At 44.4% G+C, this 16,560-nt stretch overlaps 1 protein-coding gene across 1 annotated transcript; it reads right to left on the bottom strand.

Moving 5' to 3' along the window:
- Positions 1 to 12,796: 12,796 nt before the first annotated feature.
- LOC147884687 (protein NDL1-like) lies at positions 12,797 to 16,230 on the bottom strand. The gene is made up of 11 exons (XM_087397136.1): positions 15,723 to 16,230; positions 15,142 to 15,241; positions 14,828 to 14,925; positions 14,652 to 14,740; positions 14,463 to 14,523; positions 14,264 to 14,350; positions 14,099 to 14,176; positions 13,874 to 13,927; positions 13,681 to 13,736; positions 13,435 to 13,570; positions 12,797 to 13,345 (listed from the first exon to the last, which is right to left on the bottom strand). Exons 1-11 carry the CDS (start codon positions 15,780 to 15,782, stop codon positions 13,106 to 13,108), a joined length of 1,059 nt encoding a protein of 352 aa, XP_087253262.1. The 5' UTR covers positions 15,783 to 16,230; the 3' UTR covers positions 12,797 to 13,105.
- Between the last annotated feature and the right edge of the window lie 330 nt (positions 16,231 to 16,560).

The following is a 16,560-nucleotide window of genomic DNA, read 5'->3' as shown; positions in this document are numbered from 1 at the left end:
CTTCTCTTTCTGTTGTGGTGTAATTCACCTCCGCATTATTTAGCTGTCTGCTTGCAAAGTATACTGGGTAGCCTTTGTTGCATCTGCTAGGTTGACATAACACACTCCCTACTGCATAATTGGAACCATCAGTATGTACATGAAAGTCTATGTCCCAATTTAGTGCCATTAGAACAGGGGCTGTGATCAATCTCCACTTGAGGGTTTCAAATGCTTGTTTGCAGTCATCTGTCCAAATGAATTTGACTAGGAGCTTGTATAGGGGCCTTGCAATCATGGCATACCTCAGTATGAATCTTCTATAGTATCCGGCATGTCCCATGAAGACTTGAATTCCCTTGGCATTTAGCGAGGGGGGGAGTTCCATGATGATCTACTCTTGTTTGCATTCTTTCGAATTCATTGAAATGCTCTATCTTGGCCTTGTGGCTCTGTACACCCTCCTTCTTTTTCCTAGACCGGTTGCCTTTGGATTGTGATGGAGGGTCGATCTTGTGGAATTCAATGGCCATGAGTGCCTGAAGGATTGCCAAGTCATTGTCAAATACTTGGCCTTCCAAGGATGCATTATCAACTTCTGTTTCCAAATCTGACTCTATGTTGGCACCGTAGCCTTCTATTATGGACTCTTCAGGGTCACTGGGTCACTGTCCCATTCGACGCTTGTCACGAAGACTAGCATTGCCATACTTCTGATTCATCGTCCCAGATTGGTGCTTCTAGATGTATCATTTGGGCATCCACATCTAGCAGCATTAGATGTGTTGTTTTACAATTATCTATTGTAGCCAACGTCTATATCCAATTGTTGATGTCACTTTGTGTATCCCCTTCTATGGGCTTTTGTGCATTGGTAGGTTCAGGGATGCATGACTGGTGGCTATAGTGGAAGAAGTGTCTTCAACATTTCTAGGAATAGTGGGTTTGATTTCCCCTATTCCCAGATTTATCTTTACAGCGGTTTCTCTATTTTGGATAGTGATCCTATCGGTGCCCCAATCATGGAGTATCATATGCTTCTCGAAGCCATGGTCTTCCCAACAATATCTGGTATGCTGTGGCACCCTTGGGAAGATCCAAGATAGTAAACTGGAGTGTGAATCTTACTCCAGCAATTTTTGTTGACACATTGTCAAGGATACCTAATGGCTTCATTTTTGTGTGGCCAGCTAGGCAGATGTTAAATGTGGCCTTCTGCATTGGAGGCAGACCCCATTCTTCATATAGTTCTCTTGCCAGAATGTTTCCGCCATCCACTATTGCTAGGTATTGACCAAAGGCTTTATGCTCCAGCGGGATGGTTACATTTTTTATGTCATCTCGAGCACCGAATTTTACCAAAATTGTTTTTTCCTCTTCTTCAGGTGGGGGGAAGTATTGTGAAGATTCGATCCATCCCTTGAAACTTTCCCACATTGTAGGGCAATTTCTTAGTAAGGTCCCAATTGGCATCGTGACTGGGCAGCTTATCAAGCTTGCTAGTGGGGTGCAATCCAATTGGGGATGTTTTGCATGTTGCTCTATTACCTCTTGGAGGTTGTTGGGATCAATCACTATGTCAATGCTAGGTGCTGATGGTGCTCTATCCTCTGCTGCTGCTGTCCTGTTTGCCTCAAATTTTTCTTGTTCTTGTTGAACCCATTGCTTCAAGGCTTGGTAGCACATCTTTTCAATATCAGCATTGGGGTATGCTTCCTTGGCTCCTTGGGTGGCACTTTTCGTGGATCTGCTAGGCATGGTCTCACTGTGTTGTGGGATTGGCATGGCTTGTTTTGCTAGAGGGCTCTTTGCTTTTTGAGCGGAAAGGAGTTTTTGCCGTGCCGCTTCTTTTTGTTGTCTTGTTATGATCAAGATTAGATGTGATGCCACACTGTGATTTTCCACACTTATCATCCCCATGGGTACTTCAGGTTTTTCTTCCATGGTTGGTAGAGGCTTTGTTCTTAGTGGGCAATCCATGCAAGCATGCCCAACTCTGCATTCCCTGCACACAAGTTGGAATGAAGTGGGGTTACCCTTGTGTGGGCATTCTGCTATGCGGTGGTTTTCTCCACAACCAAAACACTTGATGGGTGTTCGATATGTGGTGGGTCTTATTGATTTGCATACACCGAGATGAGTCCTTCAGCACCATCCATGTAGTACATAGGGTATTTTGTTTCATACTCATAGTGAGGTTCCTACTCTTTAGTTTGGAGTTGTTGGACCGGAACTACTAGAGTTGAGGATGAAACCACAATCAAGAGACGAATTAGGTATTATTGACCATACTTTCCTTTTAATCTTTTAATGAGATTGGGAGCCCGTGGATATTGCGGGGGATTGGGATTCCTCATTAGTTGAGGCACTTGTGTTCTCACCGAGAGTGGGTTGAGACGTGGCACTTGTGCATTAGGTGCCAGTCCCAGTTGTCTATACACTGGGATTTACGACGACTGTTGGTATTGTTGGGGCCAGGGTTGTGCTACCCTCATATTGTAGAAGCAAGTATTTACATCATGCCCTACAGCATTGCAAATGGGGCACCATAAGCGTGGGGGTTGAGCCACTTCTAGTGGGTTGAGTCTGTTCCTCAAGATGGGCATTCATTGGCTGTATGGTTGGCCATACAATGTGGGCACCAAATATTTTCTCTCCATGGTACTGTGGTGGCTGAGAGACACGCAACTTTTGCTCGATGGCTTGTATCATTTCTTCTTTTACTCTTAGGGCCATGGCTTCCACTGTGTCTTCAGTGGTGCGATCTTTGTGGGAAGTGCTTCCCTTCTTTGAAGATTTCTTGTCGCGACGACTTGATTTATAGCCATCACTGTCGCTGTCAGAATCGGTCATGACATCCTCAATGTCAGTTGTAGCTTCATGAGCATCATTGAAATGTGCATAAATGCTGACTTTTTTCATATCCTTGCGAATGGATTTTTTCAGGCCAGAGATGAACCATGCTATGAGGTACTTGTTGTCCAGACGGGGATCACATTTTGCTATTAATTTTTCATTCTTCTCAAGTATGTTTTGACCTTTTCTTTCTTGCACATGTCTATATTGCCGAGTTGTAATGCGGGGTCATCTTGCATCCTTTCTATTTGGAATCTTCTTCTCAACTGGTCAGATAGCAGTGCCCATGTGGCTCTCTCCTCTACAAGAAGGTCGAGGTACCATTCCGAAGCCTCATCGGTTAGGGCCATTGGGAACCAAGCGGCTTTGATTTCATTTGATTGGTCACCTCCAGCACAACATGCTATGTCAAAGAGTTGAAGGAACCGGGCAGGGTCCCCTCGTCCATTGTACTTTGGCATTTCTAATTTACCAAAGTGTCATCTGCCATTGTTGTTGTTGTTGCAGTTGCGTCATTCTTTAAGGTGTTCTGAAGGACTTTTATCGTCGCTACTTATCGCTTCTTCAATTATTTCCTCCATGTTGCTTGTCAATGGTGAGAGGTTAAATTCTTTTTAGAGCGGTGAGGGTCGAAGAAAGCTCCCAGAAGTAGGCAGGTTCTAGTCTTTTTCCTAATCTCAGGTGCATAACACATCAAAACACTTCATTTACAATATATCTTTACATGCGTGAAATCTAGGTTCAATCCGAGTACAATTTGTTCTTTAAACGGATGTGATACGGGTTTCCAAAAAAGGAGTCAAAATTGTTAGGGGTATTAGAGATGCGTTAGTGTCGTAGGGACCGTCGTGTTTGAAAAACATGCCTAGGATTGTTCCACGTGAGTGGGAAAATGTGCCGGTGCAGATGGATTGTCAATCGGAGGTCTCGATGGAATTTTATGAGCGAATTAGTGTGAAAAAGTCACCCAAACGGGGGCACAAAATAATGTGTTTTATGGATGCCTAAATGGTGTGGGATTGGCTGGAAAAATTTCCCGTAGCTCAATGGTTCCATGTGTGAAGTTGTGATTCAATCTGGGTCCAATTTGGGTTCCAAACAGGCAAGATATGGACCTTCAAAGTTAGCAGAATTTAAGGACCCTTTTGTCTTTAGGGCCAAGTGTGAATGGTCCTACACCTTTGGCCTAAGTAGGGTTGTGCACTAACTACTAGTTAGTTTGGACTCAATTACTATAACTGATCCTTAGCCTAACCTAGTTTATGTAACTATAACAATTAGTCTGACTATAGTTAGTCCAACTAACTAAAGTTAATTTCTAATTGATCCACAGTTAAGTTAATCTAACCCTCTGATCAACTAACCTAACCAAAGGTCAACTAACCTAACTATGGTTAGTTTGTTTAGGGTTAGTTTAACCCTCTTTTTTTTTTCTTTTTTCTGAGAGGGGGGGGGATTAGCCTAAAGCCTTAAGGCTAAGGCTTGGCAGCTCCGGGCGTTGCCGCATGGTGCGCGGGCACCACCTCTGTGCGGGCATCGTCGCATGGTGCGGAGGCGGGCTTTGCCTCTACACGGGCGCCACGCTGGCTGGCGGGGCAATCACAACCCAAGGCCTTCCATGGCCTTGGGGTTTAGAGAGAGTGGGAGAGGGGGGAGGGAAAAGAGAGAGAGAGAGAGAGAGAGAGAGAGAGAGAGAGAGAGAGAGGGAAAAGAGAGAGAAGAAAGGGGGTGGAGGAAAAAGAGAGGGGGGTGAGGGGGATAGAGGTGTTAAAGTGAAGGATCGAGCACTCCTAGTCTAGATGCATGAAGAGCAAGATGATCAAGGAGGGTCGAAGCACCATGAAAGAGACATAAGTATGCAATACTCAATCTATTGCAATGTGTTATCTCAACAATACATGATAGCCCTCTTATACAGAGAGAGCCTTTAGAATAGTCAAACCATGTGGGATCCTTTCATCCACATCTCTCCTTGTGGATATCATCAATCCACATCTCCACATCATGTAGTCCACATCTTAGGGTGGCTACTTTGATTCTTTCCTTAGCACATACCTTAGCCCTTTAATCTATGTGCTCATGGCAACATATCTCTCAACACCTCCCCTTGGTGCCATGATCCTTTGGCTACTGCAAGGTGGTCAGATGTGAGTTACATTCCATCACCTCCCTTTAGTGCATGCATTGCTACTTAAGGTGGTCAAGTGTGGTTTTTACATGTCAATACCTCCCCTGGGTGCTTTCATTCTATCACCTCCCCTTAGTGCATGCATTGCTACTTAAGGTGGTCAAGTGTGGTTTTTACATGTCAATACCTCCCCTGGGTGCTTTCATAGCTACTCTCAGGTGGTCAGGCTTGTTTTACAAACACATGGGCTGAAGGTGGAAAGGATGTTGCTTCTCAATACATGCTGTCGATGTCATTATCTTCATCGCTTGATGTAGCTTGATGCATGATGCTTTGTTCTTCCATATGCCTTAATGCTTTCTATGTGGATGCCATGCTTTGTGCTATGGTCATCTCATGCACTTGTGCTTTTGGCATGCTTATGACATTCATGTGTTGCTTTTCCATTTGTTGCAAAGGTCTTACCAATTGATTTCTTTCAATATTGGCAGTGTCTAATTGCTAACATGATTCTGATCTGACAAGCGCATAGAGCTCCGAAAGACAATCACTTTTCTTTGTTGGAGCGTGTCCAAATTCTTCATGGATTAGAAGTTATGGCTTGTTGAATTTTCTATGAAGAAGAGGGCCTTTGATGATGTAGCACAGGGATTCATATGCTGAATTCCAAACTGTGCTTGGCAGGGGCTATGTGCTTAGGTGGCACTTGCATGCTTATGTGGCACTCTACCATGTGTCAATCTTTTAAGCCAAATGAGTTAACCCAAGGTTATCAAACTTTACTATGGTTCAAGTAACTGAACCTAGGCCCACTAATTGAACCACGCCTAACCATGGTTATCTTGTAATCTAACCACAGTTAAGTCCTATCTTGACACGTGCTGATGAGGGAGTGTAGAGAGAGATAGACTCTGTGCAGAGATGTCGATAGGGGCAGAGGTTGAAGCTGTCGTTGAGGCCGTCATCGTCGGGCGCAATTGAAGCTGTCGTACCTCCAAGGAAAGGACTTTTGAAAAGTTGTAGTGTCCGAGTTACTATCATGAGCTTGGTTGGCTGTAGGGAGTTTCTGCGTTGTCGATGGAGGGAGTCATTCATTGTTGTTGTTTGCTTTTGTCACTCAAGTCGCCACGTTTGGAGATGGAGGAGAGCTGCTGCCTTTTGTGTCAAGTCGCCTCGTGTGCCGGTTGAAAGGCTTTCCGGAGGCTCTAGCGTGGGCACCTTGGAGCGTGGGCGTTGCACTGGTCTAGAGCTGGATGTTGTTGGAGCAGCGTCAGTTGATGCTGTCCCGTGCGTTCGCGCTCATGCTGAGGAACTAAGTAGAGCTACAAAGAGCATAGAAGGCAACCCAATAGTTTCGGCACTCTCTTCGTGTTGAAGCTAGTTGTTGCTGGCAGAGGTCGGCTCTGGAGAGGCTGGCCGATCCAGAGATGGATGTTGATGCAGAGGATGGTTGCTGGAATGAGCTGGTTCGACGGGTCACGGGCAATGTTTGTTGTAGATTTTGAGGCTACATGCGCTGCTTTGGCTGGTGAGTCGATGCTGGAGGTCGCTGGAGGTCCGTCGTCTCTTGAAGGAAGCTCCTTTGTTGTTGGGAGCCATGGAGGGATGGGGACTGCAGCTTCGGTTGCTGCTTGTGAGCCTTAGTGTCACTAGAGCTTGCCTTCATTCTCCCTTGAGACTGTTGCCTTGGTTAATGAAGAGGGAGCTACCGGCAGGGACGATGGTAGAAGAGAGGAGAGCCAGGAGGCTGAGCGAGGTGGCAAGGAAACTTCTTCTTCGATGAAGAGAGAGGAGCCAGAGCTAGCTAATAAGGTTGTGGGAGGGGCAAACTTTGCTATGCAACTTCTTGAAGATGTCTATCTCAAAGTAAAGAGCCTCTACATGAAAGAACCTCACTCATCAAAAACTCCACTCAGCAAAAACCTCTTGGAGAAGCTCACACCACCTCTCAAAGGAAATGAGCTATCCATGGCTCTGATACCATGTTAAAGTGAAGGATCGAGCACTCCTAGTCTAGATGCATGAAGAGCAAGATGATCAAGGAGGGTCGAAGCACCATGAAAGAGACATAAGTACACAATACTCAATCTATTGAAATGTGTTATCTCAACAATACATGATAGGCCTCTTATATAGAGAGAGCCTTTAGAATAGTCAAACCATGTGGGATCCTCTCATCCACATCTCTCCTTGTGGATATCCTCAATCCACATCTCCACATCATGTAGTCCACATCTTAGGGTGGCTACTTTGATTCTTTCCTTAGCACATACCTTAGCCCTTTAATCTATGTGCTCATGGCAACATATCTCTCAACAAGAGGGAGGGGTAGAGTGTGAAGAGAGTGGGAGAGAAGTAAGGAGTCTCACTTGCAGCTTTCTCACATACACAATGGGGGAATATACACAAAGGTGGAGGCTGAAAACAGTATTCCTCTTCTTAGTTGTGAAAGCCAAAAGAACTCTCTAAGTACAAAAGGAATAGGTGAACCCTATACGTGGGTCTCAAACCAAACTCAGCTAGCCTAGGTGGCATACTAACTGAGCCACTAACTAGAGTACATAAAGGTAGCTATCATCCAGCTATTATTCATGGGCGGTGTACCAACCGCATCTGTAGCTAACAAGTCGGTGACATAAATGCACAACGATCACCCTGGCATATCACGAGTGGAGCTTGATATCTCAACACTCCCCCTCGAGCTCAATCCCAATTCTTGCACACCAAGCAGGTCTCTGAACTTGCATAGCTTCTCTGCACCCAATGCCTTCGTGAATATGTTAGCTACCTGATCCTCTGTGCTGACATAAACTAGATCAATAAAACCTACTAGAACCTTCTCCTGCACATAGTGGTAATGCACCTCAATGTGCTTTGTTCTAGCATGATAGACTAGGTTATTTGCCAAGTGTATACTGCTCATGTTGTCACAATAAATGACAACTGGCTCATCTGTAGACTGATGCATATCATAAAGTAGCTTATGCAACCAAGCTACCTCACATGCAGCCATTGCTGCACCCCTGTACTCAGCCTCTATGCTCGACAAGGCAACTATAGGCTATTTCTTGCTGCTCCAAGTGACTGCAGCACTCCCAAAAGAGAACACATATCCACTGGTAGATCGCCTATCAGAAATACTACCAGCCCAATCAGCATTACTGTATCTGAACCCCAGTCTCATAAAATAGTCCATACTGCAATGTGGACTTCACATACCTCAGTATGTGTCTAGCCGCATCCAAATGCGGTTTCCTTAGAGCCTGCATAAACTGACTTACCAACCCAACAGCATAGCTCAAATCTGGCCTGGTAATAGTCATATAAATCAAACTTCCTACTATGCGTCTGTACATAGTAGGGTCTTCCAGAAGCTCACCTGCATCTGCGCTCAACTTCACATTCTGCTCCAAAGGAACTGAACGAGGCTTATAGCTTGTCACCCCATATTCGGACAGCATGTCCAATCCATACTGCCTCTGCAAGAGCCATATCCCACTTGTGGATCTAATTACCTCAATGCCCAAGAAGTAACACAGCTCTCCCAAATCCTTCATCTCAAACTTCTGCTTCAATAGCATTTTCACATGAAGGATATCTTCATCACTATCACCTGTGATGATCAAATCATCAACATAAATGACAAGCAGCATAATGCCTTTCTCTATTTTTCTCACATAAAGTGAGAAATCTACCTTGGAAATCTGAAAGCCAATAGTGACAAGATACTGTCCTATCTTGTCAGACCATGCTCTGAGTGCTTGCTTCAAGCCATACAAGGCTTTCTTTAACCTGCAAACAAACTCAGGATGAACAGCATGAACATAACCTGGTGGCTGCTCCATATAGACCTCTTCTTGCAAATCACCATGCAAGAAAGCATTCTTTACATCCATCTGATGTAAAGACCATCCTTTTGATGCAGCCAAAGCAATGACTGCTCTTACGGTTGCCATCCTTGTAACCGGACTGAATGTTTCTTCATAATCAATGCCATGTCTGTGCATACCCCTTGACAACTAATCTTGCATTGTATCTGTTCACAGAACCATCTGCATTGTGCTTCACCTTATAAACCCACTTGTAGCCAATTGCATTCTTGTCTTTAGGCAAAGGCACCAATTCCCATGTAGCATTTGCTTCCAAGGCATCCATTTCTTCATCCATGGCTTTCTCATATTTTTCTTTCCCCATGGCTTGCTCAAAAGAAGTGGGTTCTGGTTCATGCATCAGTTTGACCATATAGGCATAGTGAATGGTTGTAAATCCATCATATTTCAGCCTATCCACAAGATACCTAAATCTGGTAGACCTGCACAAAATAGGCTCACTATCAGGTGCTCTCAAAACATCCCTTGTCTTCCTTACTCCAGGTGTAACAATAGAAGGAATACCCAACTCATCATCAAGGCTTTGTTCTGAGCCACTAGATTCACCATCCACATAAGAGTGACCTGCATTCACATCAACCATGGGCTGATCTACTTTCTCTTTTTCTTTTCGTGATACTTGCATACCACTATTTGCATTACTTTGAGGAGATTCCCCTGATCTCAATCTGCCTATCCATGGTGAAGTATGTGAACACTGCTAGAGGACACTACAGGTCCACTAATATTTTGTGATTGCTGCTGTGAATTCTGTGCAGCATTACCATTTTGTGCATCTACATCATCAATCACATTTATTAGTTTATCCCAATTGCTCATCTCATCAAAAACATCTCTGCTCACTGTAAACTTATGAGTAGAAGGGTTATAGCATCTATACCCTTTTTGATGCAGAGAATAACCAATAAAGATGCACTTCTCAGCTTTTGGATCCAACTTGGATCTCAACTCATCTAGCACATGAACATAGGCAATGCAACCAAAAACTTTCAAATGAGAAATATCTAGTTTCCTACCAATATATCTCTCCTCTGGTGTCATGCCATGTATTGCTGCAGTGGGAGTCATGTTCATTATGTAGACTACTGTAGCAATTGCTTCAGTCCAATAATAATCTGGTAGGTCTTTTTCGTTGAGCATGGCACAAGATACCTCTCCAATATGCCTGTTTTTCCTTTTTGCAAATCCATTTTGCTGTGGGGTATGACTGCATGAATATTACTGCTTTATGCCATGCTCCTGAAGGAAACTTGCAAACTCATTTGAGAGGTACTCTCCCCCTCCATCTGACCTTAAGCATTTTATTTGCAAGTCTGTTTCTTTTTCAACCATAGCTTTAAAAGCTTTGAAATGCCCAAACAGTTCACTTTCTTTTTCATAAAATACACCCAAACTATTCTGCTATAGTCATCAATAAAAGTGACAAAATAATGACAGCCTCCAATAGTTGTAGCTTTAGTAGTCCACACATCATAGTGGATTCATTCCAATGGCCTCTTACTCTCTTGAACATGTCTAGGAAATGGTTTCCTTGCCTGTTTTCCAAATTGACAGGCTTCACATACCTTATGCATTTCTGCAACCTTGAACTTAGGCAATACTGCAACAATATTTTAAGCCTGCATTAATTTAAGTCGTCGTACATTAACATGACCAATGCGTTTATGCAAAATTTTGTGCTTCAATGGAGGGGTGGTAGGACATTTTGATTTATGTTACTCTGTATGCCAAGGATGTCTGTTGGGCCCTCTAATATTTGCCTAATGCACGTTGCCATTGATAGGTTTAAGAAAGAAAGAAATGGTAGAAGGTGTTGTAAAGGGGTTGAATCTTCCCTCAGGGGAACTAGTGTGCTCTCAATTATTTGCACTTTTTGTGAGGCTTCAAGATCTTTATGTAGCTTGAATAAGCCCTTTGTATTGCAAACAGACCTGAGTATGGCTCCTGGGTGTGTAGTGGGGTTGCCAATGAAATGTGGATTCTATACTAAGATAGCTGGGGGCTCCATAAGAAGTGGGAGTCTGAAGCAAAGGTTTTACTGGCTCTGGGATAAAATGAAGGAGAAACTATGAGGGTGGCAGGACATGTGGCTAGGTTGGAATGCTTGGATTATAATTATTCGACATGTTTTGGCAATAGCCCCAAACTACTACACCAATGTGGAATTTTTTTAAAAACATTGGGAGGAAATCGAGAGGATGTCTCGATGGTTACTGTGGGCAAAAGACAATTGGAAAAGAAAGTTGCATTATCTTCAATAAAGGCCTCAAAGACTCAGGGTGGATTGGGTGTTCCAGATCTCTGGTTGAAAAATGTAGCTTTGCCTGCCAAGAGGTTGTCTATAATGTTTGAGTGTTTTGCACCTTGGGTAGTCATAACTCGAGTGGTTTGCAATCAAATCTAAAAGCCTAATGGTGTCATGGTATGACAGAATTTGTTCATGGTTTTCAATGATAATCTAAGGATTGGTATCTATATGGAAAGAGTCAACGACATTGATAACCTTGAGTAAGAGAGATGGGTTAGGGGGTGATGCAAGACTCAAGGAGAATATTTGGTGGAGCTGGCAATCACTCGAGGGTATGCCATTGGTCAAGGTAGATCCATCAAGGGCAAGAAGTCTCCAAAAGAAGGGAGGGTAAATTGGGAGCAATTTTGGGAATATAGAGTCTTAGACTAGAGATCAATTGCTTCAACGATCGTGCAAGTCCAATACAACCAAAAGTAATTTGGTAGTGAGGGTTCTTCAATGCGTTCCACAGAGTTGGTTTACAAATTTTGCTTTTTCTCTAAGCTAGAGGATTAACAAGTGTAACCTAGGTAACAAGGCCCTTGTTGAGGAAAGTACTTCTTGAGCTACATATAGGCATTTGATGGTTGGGAGGTTGCTCTAACATTTTATAGATCACAATGGAATCTGAAGGGTAAAGTGTGGCAGAAGAATAGGTTAATGAACTGTGGAATGATTGTATCATTGGGAAAGCACGGTTCATGCAATGGAAAAGTTTTTAAATAATTGGTTGCAAGTACGAGTTAGGTTGATGGTAAATCCAATGTCTTTATTGTGCTCAATTGTTGTTGAAGCTATGAGACATTCTTTCTAAGTATATTAGGTTGCTAGAGTGGTGTGGCTAAACCTCAAGAGGGTTATTGGGTTCTCACTTATGTTAAAAGTGGAGACAAGAATGTGGGGATTTCATAGGGCCTAACATCGACAGAACACTTTGGCATTTAAGACCAAATTTAGTTGGTGTATGCATGATTATTGAGTAAGGCAAATGTTGAAAGAGTTTGCCCAAGAAATTGATATTATCAATGGATCAAAGGACTCTCCGGCCATTATTATCCATTCCATTATTATCAATGGATCAAAGGACTTGCTACAAGCAACCTACCCCCTTGTCATCAATCAGTTTTCCATTGAGGTCTTTTTTTCAAGGTTGGCCACTCTTTTCATACACATGCATTTATTTATTTATTTTTTTAACACCCAAATAAAAAAGACACCAAAGTAGAACTTTGTTTTGAGGAAGCTAAGTCATTGTGAATTGGTCTTTCACTAATTGGAGTGCATCTGCTAAAAGTGAACCAAGAGAAGCTTCTATGAAGGAATTGATGACTAATGAATTGGAGAGCATATTGGAAAAGTGAACCCACATAAGCTTTTTGGAAGAACGTGATGAATTTGGGAGGGTACTTTGGAGTACGCCAACCCAGAGATAGCGGTCTTCCCTGGAAAGATACATGCTTAACACTTCCAATAGAGGCATGGGCCAGCAGGCCAACCAGACGTGAAATTCAGAAGTCACTTGAGTGACACATCAATATTTTAATATGTTCTTGCTAATCATCGTTGTATCAACATTCATTATCACTTATTTTAGTTCAAGAGGCATGTAAGTTTAAACCAAGTACTCCTCCCTTATATCCCTTCAACAGACAAAGATAGTTGAACTCATTCTATGTGCCATTCACCAAGGCATTCGAAAGTTGAGCTCAAAAATAATGTACCACCAGCTCTATTTTTGGCTAGGAGAGGCATAATGTACATTCTCCTCTTATTTTCTACTACATCGTAAGAATGGTCGAGATGGTTACATAATTCCACCACGATTAGCCTTTTTAAATGAATCCACTTACTTGTGACGCCCAATTACCCGGCAATCTTTTACATCGCTTCACCACAGGTCACAACAGGGGCAAAAAATAATTTGTGACGAAAATGGACGGATCTGTTCTTCAACAAAGAATTCTAGAGTTCTTCATAAGTAGCCACTCGTGTTTTGATTGGCTTCAATTTCAAGCCGAGGCTCTCCGGGGAAAGAAGCTCAGGTGAAATGCAAGGAGGGCTCAGGGGGCTCGTCGGTGATGATGAGTGGTGATTTGAATATTGTAGAGGCCTATAGAAACCGTAACCCATCAAAAAATACTCCATGGGTATCAACATAGAATGGGGTTGCTCCTCCGTGACAAGAGACCCACAAGCCTGCACCTGCAAGCAGAGAAATGGAGATGTGATTTTGCAAACAGTAAAAACAGGACTTCCAATTCAACAGAGCTATCGCGCCTGCGAAATGTTACCTCGACTAAAGCACTAAAGCGTCGATCCATTTCTTGGCTCATATGAATGGCCTCCTGATGGAAAGGAGAATATTCTCCAACAAAGATCAAGGTGCGACAATTTAGCTTCTTCAGGTCATCTGTGAGGTCTCTCCTCCTGTGCAAGAGTAGTACTAATAAATATGCTGGATGACTTTTTCATGGTCTCTCTGAAACTGCAAAGAATCAAGGACTTACTGATGAAATTGCAAAGAACCAGGGACTTACTGATGAATAGCTTGCAGAAATTGCATGATATTTTCGCTTTGCCTTTCGTCCAGCAACTATCACACGATAAAAACAAAATTACAAGCAGAAATTTGCAAGTGAAATCCAGCCTTGAAGAATGGACTTCGGCATTAAATGCTTGCCGGTTATACTACAGATACCAAAAAACTTGGGGAACGCATGAAACTCTCACCCTACGGCAAGCTCGTACAATATCCGACTCGGCACCAGACACAGCACGCAAGTCCTGCGGTCAACCCAAAACAACACGAGATTAGCATAAACAACTTAGGTTCTCACAGACGCTGGATAACTAACACGTATTATGTGACACCAAATCAGTCATGTCTCGCTATATCAAACAATCCGAGAAAACAACAGCAAACACTAGCCTTGAAAGGGAAGTAGAGAAAGATACCGGACTAAAATATCGTCTCAACAGAGTTTCCTTGACCAGATTGCACATTCCATAGAAATATAGGAGATTCACCATCAGCTGCAAAACGACTCGGCCGAATTAGAGAGGTTCAAAGTAACAGAAGAAGCAGAGACGGTGTCGCATCGACACAAAACTAAGTCCAACCTTATTGTAGAACCACTCCGACCAGCTTGGCGCTTGGCAAAGGGGAGAAACTAGTATTAAGCCAAGAACTCGCTCTCTGTGTTTCAGCTGTGCAGAACAAGCATTTAGAAGTTCAGCTTTCCTCAGTCTTAACGGATCTGCCTGCCGAAGGAAACCATAGAAGTTATTCCAAAATCCTATAGGGGGATCACATACGTACTGCGAATAAGGTCAGGATATAAGCTCCCGCCATAACGCCCATGCATATTACTTCTCGTAACCTGCATCCGCAAGCAACCAAAAGAAAAATGCTCAATACCATCGAGGCATCTCATGTTTACGGAAGACAACAAATGTCCTTCTAGATCTAATGGAGAACCGAGGCATCAGTGCTTCCATGGCTTCTCACCTGAAATGATCTAGAACTTCACTGACTTGGTCGGCCAAATCTTCTGCACTCAAATTTGGCTGATCGGAAGCCAAACCAGCGGCTCCTAACTGCAGACAAATCAAAACATCAACCGCTAAAACAAGCCGTTCCTGCTCCCTCAGATAAAAAGCCCTCTCCGAGCGGCCTAATCGTACCTCGTGACCCGGAGCGTCGATATGGTAGATGCAAAAATTGTGGAACAAAAGGGATGCTGCTTCAGGACAGAAGAAGAGCCCTTGAAAACATGACATATCTGAAACAAAACCATAACAGGCCGAATAAGTTTCTTAAGAGACTCCATCTCCTCGCAGATCTGCTAGAACAGCGAAGGTTCCTGCGCACTATTCGTACAAGGGGAGAGAACAAGCAAATCCTTGGGAAGGCGCATCATAAGGACTAGTCTTACAAGGTAGAAAACGCAAGCTACCAATTGCAAGCGCATGCCTTCTGTTCCAAAGAGATTACTTACAGTTCAACGCAATGTCAGGATAAGTGATGAGAGGTGGTTTTCCTTGATCTCCGCAAACGAACACCGAGAGGGGACCAAAGCTCGTCTTCACGATATATTCCTACAACCATCAAAACAAGCCAGACGGGCCGTTCAGAGCACCAACGCAACATTGTCGCGAGAACCGCGAGCATTTGACGGATCTCCGTCAAAAACTGCGAGCAAATCAGACCGGAATGAAATGGGTGCAGTGCTGTGACTGAGAGACGATTATCCAAAGGATCTCACCACAAAGACGGAAACCATCAAGGAGGCAGATTCCACAACCTTGCCTAAGGTGAAAAGGCTTAAAGAACAATAGAGGGAAATGCAGGCACGATTGTGAAGGACAATGGAGGGGAATGCAGGATGTCATGAAGGATGGCATGTCTCAAAACGATACAATGGGTATAAAACCAAGGGCGGACGGTGTTAGGAATGCCGTCCGAATTGCCGGAAGGGGAGAGGGACGAATAAATTGAAGGGGACGTTGGCTAGAAATCCATTGACAGGCGAGGAAATCGAAAAGCGTCTATACCATCAATCGGCGTGATGCAACGTACCTGTCCACCCCAGGGAATCGTTTCGACGTCGAGCGAGATTGCGCTGTGCGGTTCGCACATGGTGCTGTAGGATCGCTGCCGGAATCAGCAGGAGCAAACGATTGCGGCACCGGAGACCATTCGACAGCGGCGGGGGGAAGCGAAAGAGTAACCGTCGGGGGGGGAGGATTTCGGACGGAGTGTCAAGAATGCTGCATGGTGATGGCACCGGAATGTTGAACGCCAGGATGGAGGCACGAAACGGTGAAAGGGGAGGGGGATTGAGGAACGGTAAAAGGGATCAGGAGGGGGAGGGGAGGGAAGAAGGGAGGCATTGAATCGGAGCTTGAGGGGTCTGGCTATGGCGGGAAAAGCTTGAAAGGTCTGGCTACATGGCGGAAAAAGCTTGAGGTGTGGCTATGGCGGACAGAGCTCAGAAGCTCTGCTGTGCTAAAAAAGAAGAGGACGAAAATAATGGAGGTTGGGGGCATTGAATGGGCGTGTTACAGGGAAGATCCCCCAAATGTAGTAAACCTGGCCCTTCTTTGGCTATCCCGTCGGCGCGCCCGATAGATTTAGCGGCCTCCGCCAACTCCTCCTACGTGTCTGGGCTTCGCCACGTCATCCCCGCCGCGCCTTCCGTAGCTCCTCCCAAGTACACCGCCGCCCCCCCGGACCCGCCATGTCACTACCGGCCACCGTGGCCCCCTCCTCCCCGCCACGTGCCCCGCCGTGCCCGTACTCCCCGGCCGTGCCAGGCGCCGCATTATTGGCGCGCCCACGGCTCTTTCCTCGACGCCACGCTGGCACTCCGACGCGCATTCTCACGCGGCCACGCTGGCAGGGCCAGCCCCTAGCT

This window comes from Dipteris shenzhenensis, chromosome 26 (genome assembly GCF_047967505.1).
Source record: "Dipteris shenzhenensis isolate YYH24624 ecotype China chromosome 26, Dip_SZ_1.0, whole genome shotgun sequence".
Lineage (NCBI taxonomy): Eukaryota > Viridiplantae > Streptophyta > Polypodiopsida > Gleicheniales > Dipteridaceae > Dipteris > Dipteris shenzhenensis.
This window is presented reverse-complemented; position numbering and strand designations above follow the sequence as displayed.

Bases quoted from the DNA above. Each gene is read 5' to 3' on its own strand.
- LOC147884687 (XM_087397136.1), bottom strand. From the start codon at position 15,782: ATGTGCGAACCGCACAGCGCAATCTCGCTCGACGTCGAAACGATTCCC. The intron at 15,242-15,722 runs GTACGTTGCATC...TGATGGTTGTAG, and splicing joins CGATTCCCTGGGGTGGACAG to GAATATATCGTGAAGACGAG. The intron at 13,737-13,873 runs GTGAGAGTTTCA...ATCGTGTGATAG, and splicing joins TTGTACGAGCTTGCCGTAGG to TTGCTGGACGAAAGGCAAAG.